General features: G+C 43.5%; 1 protein-coding gene across 2 annotated transcripts; it reads left to right on the top strand.

Moving 5' to 3' along the window:
* Positions 1 to 3,314: 3,314 nt before the first annotated feature.
* LOC125706857 (uncharacterized) lies at positions 3,315 to 12,744 on the top strand. 2 transcript variants are annotated; one of them, XR_007382083.1, is made up of 3 exons: positions 3,315 to 3,580; positions 9,586 to 10,072; positions 11,478 to 12,744. XR_007382083.1 is itself a non-coding variant. In XM_048973698.1 (2 exons), exon 2 carries the CDS (start codon positions 9,851 to 9,853, stop codon positions 11,660 to 11,662), a length of 1,812 nt encoding a protein of 603 aa, XP_048829655.1. In that variant the 5' UTR covers positions 3,315 to 3,580; positions 9,586 to 9,850; the 3' UTR covers positions 11,663 to 12,744. The 2 variants fall into 2 exon arrangements, 1 of the variants encoding a protein (XP_048829655.1); XM_048973698.1 differs by having other exon boundaries at positions 9,586 to 12,744.
* Positions 12,745 to 14,066: the final 1,322 nt, after the last annotated feature.

Genomic DNA, 14,066 nt, shown 5'->3' with positions numbered 1-14,066 from the left:
GTGCCTGTCTAGACCGTTTTGTAAATTTAGTTTTTGTTTATCCACTTCTGTTTTTGACCCCTTGTGGTCCTTTCGTGGTTTTTTTTTGTAGCGTTCTTAGTGTTTTCTGCCACGCCCTCATGCCCGAGCTACCCGAATGCATGACAGGGGGTCTAACTTTGAAAAAGTGTTGATTGATTTTTGGTATGTGATGCTGTGCAATTAACTTTCTTCTTGTCCCGGCTGTTCCAATTACCCAGAATAGCATGTGTGCAAATTTAAAATCCCCTACCTCCTTCTAACACACGGACCAGGACTCTGACTCTGACTCATGACTCTGGCTTTTACCAATCTGATGCCATTCAAGAATATCTTTACATTTTTGAATGCTAACTGCCAGATCATCTACTTTGCATTTGAAATTTGACACTCAAGAAAATATGGGAAATATTCGGAATTTTAGAATTAGAACACAGGAAGATTGCTGATGGAATACTTGAGAAAGGGTTGTTTTCTTGGTACTAGGAACCTTCAAGCAATCACTTATCTATGACATCGGACAACAGCGTGCTCCTTTCTGCCCTGGATATTATTTTTTCACTTGTGTGAAGTCAATGTATCTATGTCAAGTAATTTTGTTGACCAATAAATTGTATCATCATCTCAATTTGAACATGTACAACAAAACCACAAGAAACTTTCTGAAAGGCGATGAATAAGAAAAGTAATTTATATGCCCCACGCATTTACACTTAGCGTGCAAACATTAGACCTATTAGTTTTTATAGGACTTCTTCCACTATCCAAATTCCTTATTCTTGTGACCTGTATGGAATATTATTTAGCACTATATAACGTAGAATACAAGTATTATGATATTATTAAAAAGTATGCCAAATATCCATGATGTAATCATTACAATGTAATCAACTGAGTATGTATTTGCACCTTTTGTTAGTCTGAGATTCTGTTAGCTACTTTATGTTAGTCCTGAATCTATGAATATTCACTTTTATTAATGTATATTTCATCACTATGTTAAAGGACAAATATATTATCAGCCTTTTAGTTAGACAATATGTAAAAGGCTGAAACTGCCAAGGTTTACTACTGAAGGAAGGGATTCGTCTGAGTTCACCAGAAGTTCACGGCTGAGCGTTTTTAAAAAACCAAGTGGAGCTGCTCGCGCCACCATTATGTTCAGCCGAGAGACCAAACGGCAAAAGAAATGATGGACAAACTTATCACCTAGGGGTGTGGATTAAGGGAAAAAACAATTATTGTGAATGGCTGAAGGAATGATGGTGCTTAAGTGACAAGATATTGTTAAATGATAAGAACTTATATAAAAATTGATGTAAAACAGTACTGGACACACTTTTACGTGTCCAGCCTTGGTTGTAACTTCATTGTTGCAATAAAGACTGAATTCTGGATACTGCACAAGCGGACCTCTGACTTCTGATTTGGCGGGGAAGGAGAAAAAACCATGACATAAATTGGCGTCACGAACAGGATCGGACAAGAGACCTGGGGAGGCGACCACCTGGCGGAGAACCGGGAGACACCCGTCTGCATTTAAGCGGCGCGCCCAAACATAGGTAAGGAAAGGTTTTTATTATTGTTTAATAGAATAGGGAAATAGAATAAGGAGACGGAGACGGGGGTGTCTCGGGGACATACGCCGCCAGGCAGAGCCTCCCGGTAAGGGTACTCGCCGATTAGAAGAACTAAAGATAAGAGAGCTGTTTGTGCAGTGTCCAGTGGGCCCAGTGTGTCTGTGATGTGAGAGAAATCCCTAAAGGAAGGGTCACGTGTGGATATTCCCTCAGAGATAAGCGCCTTGAAGAAGGAGAAAGTTGACCCTGAGGGCTTGATATACTGTTGCGAGGCGTAGAGGCCTTGAAGGTTTAATAGTAATTTAAAGGTATTGCCCTGAGAGAGGGCCAGTGTTTGTGCTGCAGGTTCTTGAATTAGTGTGAGTCAGAGACATCGCCCTAAGAGAGGGGGGTCTCCCTGTTCTGATAAAGTAAAGGTTGGGTTGCCCTAAGGGAGGGGCCCGTGTGTTTCAAGTTATGGGGGAAAAGTGCTGTTATGTCGTGATGCAAAGATATTGCTAAGTTGCTAAGGAATTGTTTTAAGCAAAGGTTATGTTGTGTTGCAAAAAAAATTTTGGTAAAGTAATAAGGCCAGAGAGAGCCTAAGTATTAGAAGTTGTGGGGATTTTAAAGGTCTGCTGAATCAGACTGGTTTTGTTATGCAGAAGTGGGGAAAGTGATCATATATGCAATTTTGGGTTGAATCAGAGAAAAAGCACATATATTTTTGACAGATAAGTTGAGTGATAAGGTGTATAAAGCAGAAATAAGTACCCCAGAGGTAAAACTGCTTAGGAAACTAAAATTAAAAAGGGATCAATCTAGCAGGGGGACTGGATAGAGCATTTGTGCATTTCTATAGAAAATCAATTATAGTAGTGAAAGTGCAGGTAGGTGAGTTTAGAATTTTGACAAATCTCAAAATAAAGTTTTTGAATAAAATGTGATTAGAAGATTCTGTGGACTATAGAGACTAAGTTTAGAGATAAAGGGTATTAAAGCACATCTTTGTGAGAAAACAACAGGTCATAGACAAGAGGTTTCGTGACTTTCCATGGAATTAGGGAGTTTAACAGAGAAAGCATGAGGAGGCTCGTGTGCACGGTGGACAGACAAACGTAAATCAGGCTGATAAAAAAGAGAGAAGGGAAGTTTTTGAGGATCTAGCACAAGGGAAGCTTTGGTATATGTGTGCCCGTAGATAATTGGGTGCAACGTTAGGAGTAAGTAGAAAATAATTTAGAGTCAGTGACACTTTAAGGTGAAGTAGGTACAGTCAGGGAGAAAATTCTTATTAAGGAAAAGAATAGAACACGGGTTGGCTGTGAGGAAATTTGCTAATTTTGCTAATTATTTTAGACAGGAAAACAGCCCAAGTGACAGTAGAGTGGAGGAAAGCAGTAAAATGAAGGGCCCAGTAAAGGCAGCAGACACACCAGTACAGCAGCTGGGGAAGGAGCACCCCCTGCTTAAAACAAAGATAGAAAAGATGTCTAAAAAGTGGGAGAATAGAACAAAGGCTCTGGTAACTAAGTGGCCTAAAGGGGGCGCACATGGGATGTAGCAGTGTGTGAGGAGATGGAGACTCTGATAAAGTATCATAAGGCTAATAAGAACACAGAAAGGCGTAAAAAGAAAAGGCGTAAGGAACTGGAAGTTTTGAGGTTGTTTAAAGTAAAGGGAGAGACCTGGAGAAGGGACCAGAAAGCAATGAGAAAGGCATTAAGTGAGAAAGAAGAGATGAGGCAGGAAGAAATATGGCCACCATCTTATCAAAGTCAGTACCCGTTAGTGGAAGCCCCTCCTCCTTCATACAAGGGTCAGTTTCCAGTAATAGAATAGAATAGGGGAAGGTAGAATTCGAAGGTGAGGTGACTCAGACGGAGGAAGCAGGAAGAGAGCAGAAAGGAACGGCAAGTTGTTTAGATGGATACAGGGAAGTGAGTGCATTGCTGCGGCAGGCCGTGGAGGAAGGACTGAGTGAGCTAATAACAGAAGGCCAGGTATGTGGGTCTGAGAAAAGGGGAAGTGCTAAAATGGTGGGGTACGGAGTAAGTAGTGGTAGTGATGCAGAAGGGCTGATGCACCTGCTGGACACCCCTAACCCTCCATTTAAAGGATGGAGTCAGTTTCAGGAGAAGGAGACAGAAACAGAAAGTGAGGAAGGAGTAGAGGATAGAGTAGTGAGAAGCAGGAGGGCTGTAAGGCCCCCCGCCAGGTACACTCCGATGCTTCCGTTGATGGTGAAAGGAGCACAGACACAGTATGTGCTGTGGGCAGGACAGGATCTGGAGGGCCTGCTTCTCAGACTCCCAGTTCTGGCAGAAGGGGCCGGAAAGTGGATTAAAGCATTAGAGGAGGAAACTATGGGTCGGCTCCTGGCGATAGGGGACATAAAGGCAGTTATGGCTCGTGCTTTGGGGGTGGACGCAATGGAGAGACTACTGCGAAGCAGTGGCCTGGCAGCGGCGACAGGGACTCCTGTGAATGATGCATGTCCCTTTGACGGTTACCGTGCTAACCTCTGGCACCAGCTGCGATTAATGTTTCCTCCACGGCTGAGTGTGGTTGAAATGAAGGTGGAGCCCATAAAGGAGGGGGAGAGCCCAGCTGCCTATCTGCAAGCTCAAGAAAAGCGGTGGCGCACTGAGACAGAGCAGGACCTGCAGAATCCAGCATTCAGAGGTCTATACCGGAGGGCACTGCAGGATGCACTCCCTAAGCCAGTGAGAAGCAGGCTAAGGCAAGTTGTGGGACTTATTACTATGCCTGAGGAGCAGTACCGTGAGCAGCTGATTCACGCTATTGACTTGTACAGAGAGGAGGAGGACTCTGCTAAAGAGCGTGAGAGGGAGCTGACAAAGAAACTGAATCAGATGCAGCTGGAGGAGCTGACCGCTAAAAAGAAAAAAGTCCAGGCACCAGTGGTCTCTCCGGACCCCAGCCCCCGGGGGCAGCCTGTGGACAGCCGACAGTCTCCTGTCGCTGGGGCCCCTCAGAACACTAATTGGTCTTCGGCCCCTGATTGGAATAGAGAGAATAGATATGATAGGTGGGGGGGTGACCAGAGAGCACCTGATTTCCCACAAATTAGACAATCCCAGTCTATGGGAAGACTGAGGAACAGGCCACTTCAGCTGGTGTGCTGGAACTGTAACCAGCCCGGACACACCTCTAGAGTCTCATAGAGCCCTATGGGCACGGTTAATCCAGGAGGCTCTGTAGGTCCAATGCCAAATAGAGGCAGGGGTGGAAATCCGCAATTGCAGAATAACAGATCACGGGGTCCGATCAACCCGTGGGCCCAGGGACATTTATTCTAGGGGTGCCCAGAGAATCCTAAAGGGGGACCTCAGATGCCAATGTTGAGTAAGGGGTCTGAGGCTGAGCCGATGCTGCAGGTTCAAATAAATGGCAAAGTAATTCCAATGATGATAGGCACTGGAGCCACCTACACTTGTGTAGGACTAAAAGATGCCAGTCATATCCCCCGGTCCGCTGAGAAGGTCAGGACCATAGGATTCTCGGGAAAAGTGCAGCATATTCCAAAATCTGCTCCAGTGGAGATTAAGATAGGGGACAAAAATGTAAATATGCCCATACTAATATCAGAGCACACCCCAGTGAATTTGTTAGGCAGAGATGCTTTGTGTCAGCTGCAGATAGACATAAAATGTACAGAGGGGGGTGTAGAGGTGCTCAGTGGACAGTACAGACTCATGCGACAAAATTTGTTGTTCCATAGAGGGCAGTATAGTTTATATGGGATTGAAGATGTTACTGGAAAAATTTGGGAAATTTTAGAACAGTGGGGCCCATTTATACAAGAACAATATAGCAATAGGTTAAATTGGACACAGGACAAACATATTTGTTTGTTGTGATGGGGAAAATTCAGTGATCCTGAAGTAAAGGGTGAGTGGGATCAGCTGATAGAGTCTCTGCCTGGCCGGGAGAAAGAAAGGATGTGCATGATAACAGATGGGATAATATTAGGCCCTGAGGGAGTAGCCATTCCGATACAGAAAACGGGAATAGTGCAAGAATGGTACAACATACCAGACACGGAGTATGGGGCGCCGTTTGTAAAGATAGCAAACATTTTTGTACTTGCCACTTTTTCAACATTTAGTGCAATTTTCTGACATTTAGCTAGAAGTCAATGGTGTTGTGGATCATCAGGTTTTTTTGCTGTGTAAATTATGTTCAAAATTGTTCAACATATGTAAATATAAATGGCTTGTCTATATATAAATATTAAATGTAAATGTTAAATATAAATGTTAAATGTAAATATAAATATAAATGTTAAATATAAAACTTAAATGTAAATGTAAATATAAATGTTAAATATAAAACTTAAATGTAAATGTAAATATAAATGTTAAATATAAATGTTAAATGTAAATATAAATATAAATGTTAAATATAAAACTTAAATATAAATCTAAATGTTAAATGTTAAATCTAAATGTTAAATGTTAAATCTAAATGTTAAATGTAGACTCTAAATGTTGAGAACGTATGCAAATTAGCCACGCCCATTTGCGTAAAATGGGCGGTACCGACGAGAGCGCAGGTTAGGGCTGATGCATATTGGTCAATACTGACACGCGAACGTGCTATCTTTCATGTGATGTGTTTAGTGATTTTCATCTGACAAACAGAAAAAGTATGCAGTAATAATAATGGAATGAAGGGGAAACATTAATGCAACAGTCTTCATGTGCAAATGAAAAATCATATTGTCTAGCCAACAGGAAGCTACCATACACATAAATAAAAAATATATGTATACCTATATGTATTCGTTACATTTTACAAAAATACTCTGCAGACTGATGTTGCTACCTATCTGTTAGCTGTCACTAAAGTCAGAACTTACTGATATCGGTGATGTAGGGGCATTAATACTGGATGTGCATGAGTGCACTGCCGTTATTGAAATGTGACCGATAACCACGATCCCCCTCCCGCCCCAAAATACATTCATAGCTTTCCGATGTCACAGTGGAAGGTGTACATGATGTTGCTCCCGGCTGTGTAGCAATACCATGTAACGCAGCGCGAACAACTGCCAAAACTGCACATTCTATGGCCTCTAAGTGAGCGGAATTCGCCATATTGTCCTGCATCAGCCCTAACCTGCGCTCTCGTCGGTACCGCCCATTTTACGCAAATGGACGTGGCTAATTTGCATACGTTCTCAACATTTAGAGTCTACATTTAACATTTAGATTTAACATTTAACATTTAGATTTAACATTTAACATTTAGATTTATATTTAAGTTTTATATTTAACATTTATATTTATATTTACATTTACATTTAAGTTTTATATTTAACATTTATATTTACATTTACATTTAACATTTATATTTAACATTTATATGTACATTTACATTTAAGTTTTATATTTAAAATTTATATTTATATTTACATTTAACATTTATATTTAACATTTACATTTAATATTTATATATAGACAAGCCATTTATATTTACATATGTTGAACAATTTTGAACATAATTTACACAGCAAAAAAACCTGATGATCCACAACACCATTGACTTCTAGCTAAATGTCAGAAAATTGCACTAAATGTTGAAAAAGTGGCAAGTACAAAAATGTTTGCTATCTTTACAAACGGCGCCCCATAACGGAGCCCCACATAGCGGTGGCTTTTAATCAGTCCATGCTGGATCTGGGAGAAATGATGCAGCGAGCAAAGCAGGTGGTTTGGGTGCCGACGGTGCGTGAAGGCGTGCAGGCAGCGGCAGGAGAGAAGATGTTAAGGATTCAGTGGAGTGCAAAGGTTGTAGGTGATTTGAAGTTAGACAACAGAGATTCGTGGCTGTGGAGCATGATAGGAGTACAGTGTGATGCAAAAGAAAGTACAGAGGAATGTTGGCAGGAAATGGAAAGAGAAGTGCCTGAGGAGGTGTGGACTGCTCACGATACAGATGTAGGCCTAGTAAATTCAGCTAGCCCACTTGAAATTTATCTTAAACCAGGGTGCACACCTCCCTGGAAAAACCAGTACTCCTTGAAACCTGAGGCTGAGGAAGGTATAAGGGAAAGCATAGAGGGATTACTGGATGCAGGGGTGTTGGTGCCTACCATTAGCTGCTGCAACACCCCCCTCTTGCCTGTGCCAAAGGCAGGAGGTGAAAAGTGGAGGCTGGTACATGATTTGCATGCAGTAAATGAGGTAGTGGAGGATCAGACAGCAGAAGTTCCCAATCCACACACACTGTTGACAAATGTGCCCCCCAATGCAAAATGGTTTACAGTTGTGGATTTGTGTTCAGCGTTTTCCAGTGTGCCCCTTGCAGAACAGTCACAGTTTCTGTTTGCTTTCACCTACAGGGGTCAGCAGTATACCTACACGAGGATGCCACAGGGATTTAAGCATTCACCGCATGTTTTTAATCAGGTGCTTAAGGCAGACTTAGATGGACTGAATTTAAAAAGTACAGTGATACAGTATGTGGATGATCTATTGTTGTGTGCTGAAATGCTGGCAGACTGCCACCAGGACTCAGTGCAGTTGCTGAAGGTCTTGGCGAAAGGGGGGCATAAGGTGTCCAAGGCCAAGCTGCAGTACTGCCAAGAGCAGGTTACGTACTTGGGGCGTTACAGAGCTCTCCCATTGAAAATAGCGAGATGGTGTTGTTTGTGGATGGCTCATGTTGGAGAGATGGGGATGCCTTGAAGGCTGGGTTTGCTGTAGTTCAGGCACAGGGTGATGATTTTTACACTCTCTTTTCAAAGCCAGCGGCACAACCGTGTTCCACTCAATTAGCGGAGCTAAAGGCTTTGACTGAAGCGTGCCGGCGAGGACAACATAAGACGGTTACAATCTACACAGACTCTGCATACGCATACGGTGTATGCCATCTTTTTGGAGCAGTCTGGAAGCAAAGGGGGTTTCGCAAAAGTGACAGCTCCCCCATTCAGCATTATAATCAGATTTTGCAGTTGCTACACGCAATGATGCGTCCTAAGCGTTTGGCTATTGTTAAGTGTCAGGCCCACCGCAGAGGTCGTGATTTTGTTATTCGAGGCAATGCGGCCGCTGACTGTTTCTGATCTGGTGGCCCTGCAGGAGCGTGCGGGCCCCTATGAGGCCTCAGTGTGGCTAAAAAGGGGGGCCTCTAAGGATACTAATGGTCTGTATCGCAACCATGAGGGACTTTTGGCCGCACCTCTGTCTCTGGTGAACATTTTCATAACGGATGCGCATGGTCTTGACCATTGCGCAAGGGGGGAGGTGTTATGGAAAATTACACGACAAGGTTTCTGGGCACCTCAGATGCAAGCAATGGTGGATGCAAGGTTGTCCGAATGTGAAGTGTGCATTAAGAACAATGTGCGCAAATCAATCATGGCCCCAATAGGGCACATTCCAGTGCCTGAGGGACCGTTCAGACACTTGGTGATGGACTATGTGGACGTGGGAAAAACAGCATATGGAAAGCGATATGTGCTTGTGATTGTGGACAGGTTCAGCAGATGGGTAGAGGCAATACCGTCCAAGGACATGGGGGCGATGACAGTGGTGAAATTCCTGATCAGAGAGGTGATTCCGAGGTTTGGGATACCAACTGAAATCAGCTCTGATAATGGAGCTGCATTTGTGGGGAAAGTTACTAAGTTAGTGCTTCAACAGCTGAGAATAAAACAAAGGTTGGCATGTGTGTATCACCCTCAGTCGCAGGGCATGGTGGAGAGAGTGAATGGCACACTTAAGCAGAAGCTGAATAAGATTTGCGCCACCACGAAAATGAACTGGGTGGATGCACTGCCAACAGCCTTGATGGCGTATCGGATGGAAACGCACAGGGTGACGCATTTGTCTCCGCATGAAATGCTGACAGGGAGACCAATGCCTGGATCGACTTGGAGGGGGCCGTATAAGGGACCCAGCCTAGATCAGCTGGGGGATGAATTAAAGTTGTACATGAGAACGTTAACGAAAAAATACACAAAGCTATTTCCAAACAGGAAAAGGAGAAAGCACAGAAAGAAGACACAGACCAGGAGGAGCCAGTCATCTTTCCAGGAGATAAAGTCTACCTGCGAGTGTTCCGGCGAAAGTGGCACGAGCCCCGACGAGAGGGACCCTTCAAGGTGACACGAGCCACAGCAACAGCGGTACAGGTAGAAGGGAGTAACATGTGGTATCATTTGAACCACTGCACTAGAGTACTGCACGAAAGGCAGATAGTCACTGAAAACGACACAGAGGATACAGCTGCCCTTGATTCAGATGGCCCTGATGGAGCTCCCAGAGGAGCTCCACAGCTTGGAGAGGAGCCAGTTTCAGGTTCAGAACAGACTGAGGGTCAAGAGGGAGCGTCGCAAGCAGACCAGCCACTCCAGACAGGACACGAAGCTGTGGGTTCTGGTACGGCTGACAGCGATGATATTGGTGATGCTAATGATATATCAGGCCCTTCAGGTCTGGGGGCACAGCAGGACCGCAGGTCAGGTGAGTTCAGAACAATTGACTTCACTGACTCAGCCTTGTCCTTTGATGCTGAATAACCTCTCAGATAACAATGAGCGAAAGCGGAGAGAGGTAGGGAGGAGATATGGGAGTGAGGAGAGTGAGCATATTGTAGAATATACCCAGGATGAAATAGACCTGGATGGATTAGCAAAACATACGCTTGGAAATTGGTGGTATAAATGGGCTAAGTATACTGCCGCTTCATTAGGACAGGAGGGGTGTGTGTTGTGTGCAGGTCCTGACCCTTCAGTTAGGGTAGTCCCGTTCCCATACACTAATAAATGGTGTGAAGAATGGGAAATGGAGAGGATTATGAGATTCTGGAAGAGTCTGTGTCAGGAGGGGCAGGCTCCTGAGAAAGACTGCAGACCCATATCTAACCAGTCAGAGCGCATACCATACTGCCCATATCAGTGTCTGATATATCAGGGAAATACTAAATATGCTTACAGGGTGGAAAAGCATTGTGGGCAGTTTAAGCCCTGGGAAGGGGGACAGCAAGATATTATGATGAACAAATTGAGTTTTTTCAAGGGACTTATTTATGAGTGTTTTACAAATGATAGGCCAGAGGAGGTAGGCATCTTCTGGGGAATCTGTGGAACTGTTTGGGATGTGAAAGGTCCCCGATCACAGAACGGAGAACTATCACGTGTTCCGCTGGATGTGCTAGAAAACCAGAGTGTGCCCCTGGCAGATGTGTGGTGGCTGTGTGGTAAGGAGGGCGGATTGAGGCCTACTCTTCCCTATAATTGGGGAGGCCTCTGCGCTAGGGTAATGTTAGCCAGCCAGGTGGATATATATTCTAGAAGACGACCATCTAGGTCCCGCAGATTTGTTGCAAATTATGAGAAGGATCCCAATGTATATATAGATGCGATTGGCCAGCCGAGGGGCATTCCAGAGAAATATAAGGCGAGAAGTGAGATAGCTGCTGGTTTCGAATCAATAGTAATTTGGCCTACTCTTAACAAAAATGTGGAATGGATAAATTATTTGTACTATAATCAGCAGAGGTTTACCAACTATACTCAGGAGGTACTCGCATCTCTGGGGGAGCAGCTTCAGGCCACCAGTCTGATGACCTGGAAGAACAGGATGGCCCTGGATTGGCTCCTGGCAGAAAAAGGGGGAGTGTGTGTGCTGTTCGGGGATCAGTGCTGTACGTTTATTCCTAATAATACAGCCCCGGATGGTTCCTTTACTGAGGCTATGAGAAAGTTGCAGGGGTTACAGGATGAGATGGCAAGTAATGCAGGACAACATGACGGGTTGTTTGACTGGTGGTATGATATGTGGGGAAATTGGCAGCAAGCCCTTATGAAAGCACTCTGTGTGGGTGCTGTGCTCATTTTTGCTCTGCTACTAATCTTTTGTTGTGTAGGTCCTCTTGTTCGCTCCCTAGTGGGGAGAGCACTGGCCTGGCAGGCGACTATAGCTGCAATGTCTAGAGTGGTGGGAGGACCGTTTGGAGTGGCATCCTCCTGGACCAACACGGAAACGGATGGTGACATAGACACCTTGGATGCAGTCCTGACCATAGCTGAAGTTCGGCCATTCCGTGTGTGAATACTCCGAGCAGGAGACCTGCAGCATGCCTGCCTCCCACGATATCTGGGATTTTTTCTGATTAGGACAGACTGTCCGTTATAATAGTCTGAAATGTTATTAGTTAACCTTTTACTTATCTTTATATTACATATATCTGTTTTTGTATTGGGTTTGTAATAGATTTTGTAGTCCTGCTGTATATGCAATATATCCAAGGGAGGTCATTGTATGGCGATCCTCCCCTCCCTTTCCTGATGTACCCTCTTTATTGCTGTTGGTTGACTCGCAGTGTTAGTAGTTTGTGAGCCATGCCTGCCATGGACCCCGAAGGGGGGCCGTGCCTGTGGCGGGCTGGGAGTGGAATTTCCCTAGGACTTAGGGTTTTTGCCCTCCCTCCTAAGCTGGATGTACAGGATTGTGTGTGGGACTCCATGGAGTCCCAAAGGGGGGAAATATATGGAATATTATTTAGCACTATATAACGTAGAATACAAGTATTATGATGTTATTAAAAGTATGCCAAATATCCATGATGTAATCATTACAATGTAAACATTATAATGTAATCAACACAATGTAATCAACTGAGTATGTATTTGCACCTTTTGTTAGTCTGAGATTCTGTTAGCTACTTTATGTTAGTCCTGAATCTATGAATATTCACTTTTATTAATGTATATTTCATCACTATGTTAAAGGACAAATATATTATCAGCCTTTTAGTTAGACAATATGTAAAAGGCTGAAACTGCCAAGGTTTACTACTGAAGGAAGGGATTCGCCTGAGTTCACCAGAAGTTCACGGCTGAGCGTTTTTAAAAAACCAAGTGGAGCTGCTCGCGCCACCATTATGTTCAGCCGAGAGACCAAACGGCAAAAGAAATGATGGACAAACTTATCACCTAGGGGTGTGGATTAAGGGAAAAAACAATTATTGTGAATGGCTGAAGGAATGATGATGCTTAAGTGACAAGATATTGTTAAATGATAAGAACTTATATAAAAATTGGTGTAAAACAGTACTGGACACACTTTTACGTGTCCAGCCTTGGTTGTAACTTCATTGTTGCAATAAAGACTGAATTCTGGATACTGCACAAGCGGACCTCTGACTTCTGATTTGGCGGGGAAGGAGAAAAAACCACGACACCTGTTGATCAGCTGTTTAGATGATGACACAGTCCTGATGATGCATTTGTATCTTTCAAGTTCACCCTTACCACTACAGCACATATTAATATCAATAAATCACATTTATGGATTTTTTTAAATATGTTTGCATTTCACTTGACAGCATAGCATAACTGTCATGTTTTATTAGCTTCTTAATATATATTCAGCTCAGTGTAGCAGTGTACCATTTAAAGCATAAAGTCATAGGAACTGTATAGCTAGTATGCACACAGACGTTTATTAATCACAAGTCATATCATCATGACAATATTGAACAATGTTATGGCACATGGCAAGTTTTCCTCATCTGGTACAGGCCTTCAGATATAGTGTGCTACCAGCCTGCCTTTCTTCTCACGCTCCATGCTTGATGAGGTTGATGTTTTTTAAGCAGCAGCCATGGTTCTCAGTGCAGTTGCTCAATTCCACCCGCAGGCATTAGGCATCCATTCAGTAGTCAAGGCTGCTTTGAGGGCCAGTAACCAAACGAAACCCAGACTTCTTCTGTATTCTGCAGGCCTTCTTGCCACAGTCAGCTGTTTGTCTTTTTAAAAAAGAAAAACAAGGCCAGATCTACACTATAAGAGGCTTTGCACCACTGGTTTAACTGTTACAGTTAAATCACATATTTCCACATGACTCTAATGAGAAGGTGTGTGATGGCATTGTGGCTCGAATCTCACCTCCGCTTTGTGTGTGTGGAATTTGCATGTTCTCCTGGTATTACTGGCCTATTCTGGTTTCATTCCACAATCCAAAAATACAGTTTGGCTTATTGTGGTCTGTAAAGGCACCTGTAGTGCATGATTGTGTACATATGCTTACTGACTGCTTTATTGTGTACACCGTGCTAGTACTAGGTTGGACCCATTTTTTCCCTTCAAAACTGCATTAATTCTTTGTGACATAGAATCAAAACGCTGTTTGAAACATTCCTCAGAAACTTTGGTCCATGCTGACATGATGGCATCACACAGTTGATTTGGTTTTTTGGGCTGCACCTTCATGATCCAAATCTCCTGTTCCACCACATCCCATAGATGCCCTATTGGATTGAAATCTGGTGACTGGAGGCCTTTTGAGTACAGTGAACTGTCTGAGGCTGCCACGAAACCAGTCTGAGATGATATTAGCTTTGGACATGACCTGTTATTCTGCTGAAAGTAGCCATTCGAAGCTGGGTACGCTGTGGTCATAAAGGGATGGATATGGTCAGCAACAATACTTAGGTAGGCTGTGGTATTTGAAC

Source organism: Brienomyrus brachyistius, chromosome 13 (assembly GCF_023856365.1).
Source record: "Brienomyrus brachyistius isolate T26 chromosome 13, BBRACH_0.4, whole genome shotgun sequence".
In the NCBI taxonomy this organism is placed as follows: domain Eukaryota; kingdom Metazoa; phylum Chordata; class Actinopteri; order Osteoglossiformes; family Mormyridae; genus Brienomyrus; species Brienomyrus brachyistius.
The sequence above is the reverse complement of the archived record's forward strand: the minus strand, read 5'-3'. Positions and strand labels throughout refer to the sequence as shown.

Bases quoted from the DNA above. Each gene is read 5' to 3' on its own strand.
- LOC125706857 (XM_048973698.1), top strand. From the start codon at position 9,851: ATGGCCCTGATGGAGCTCCCAGAGGAGCTCCACAGCTTGGAGAGGAGC.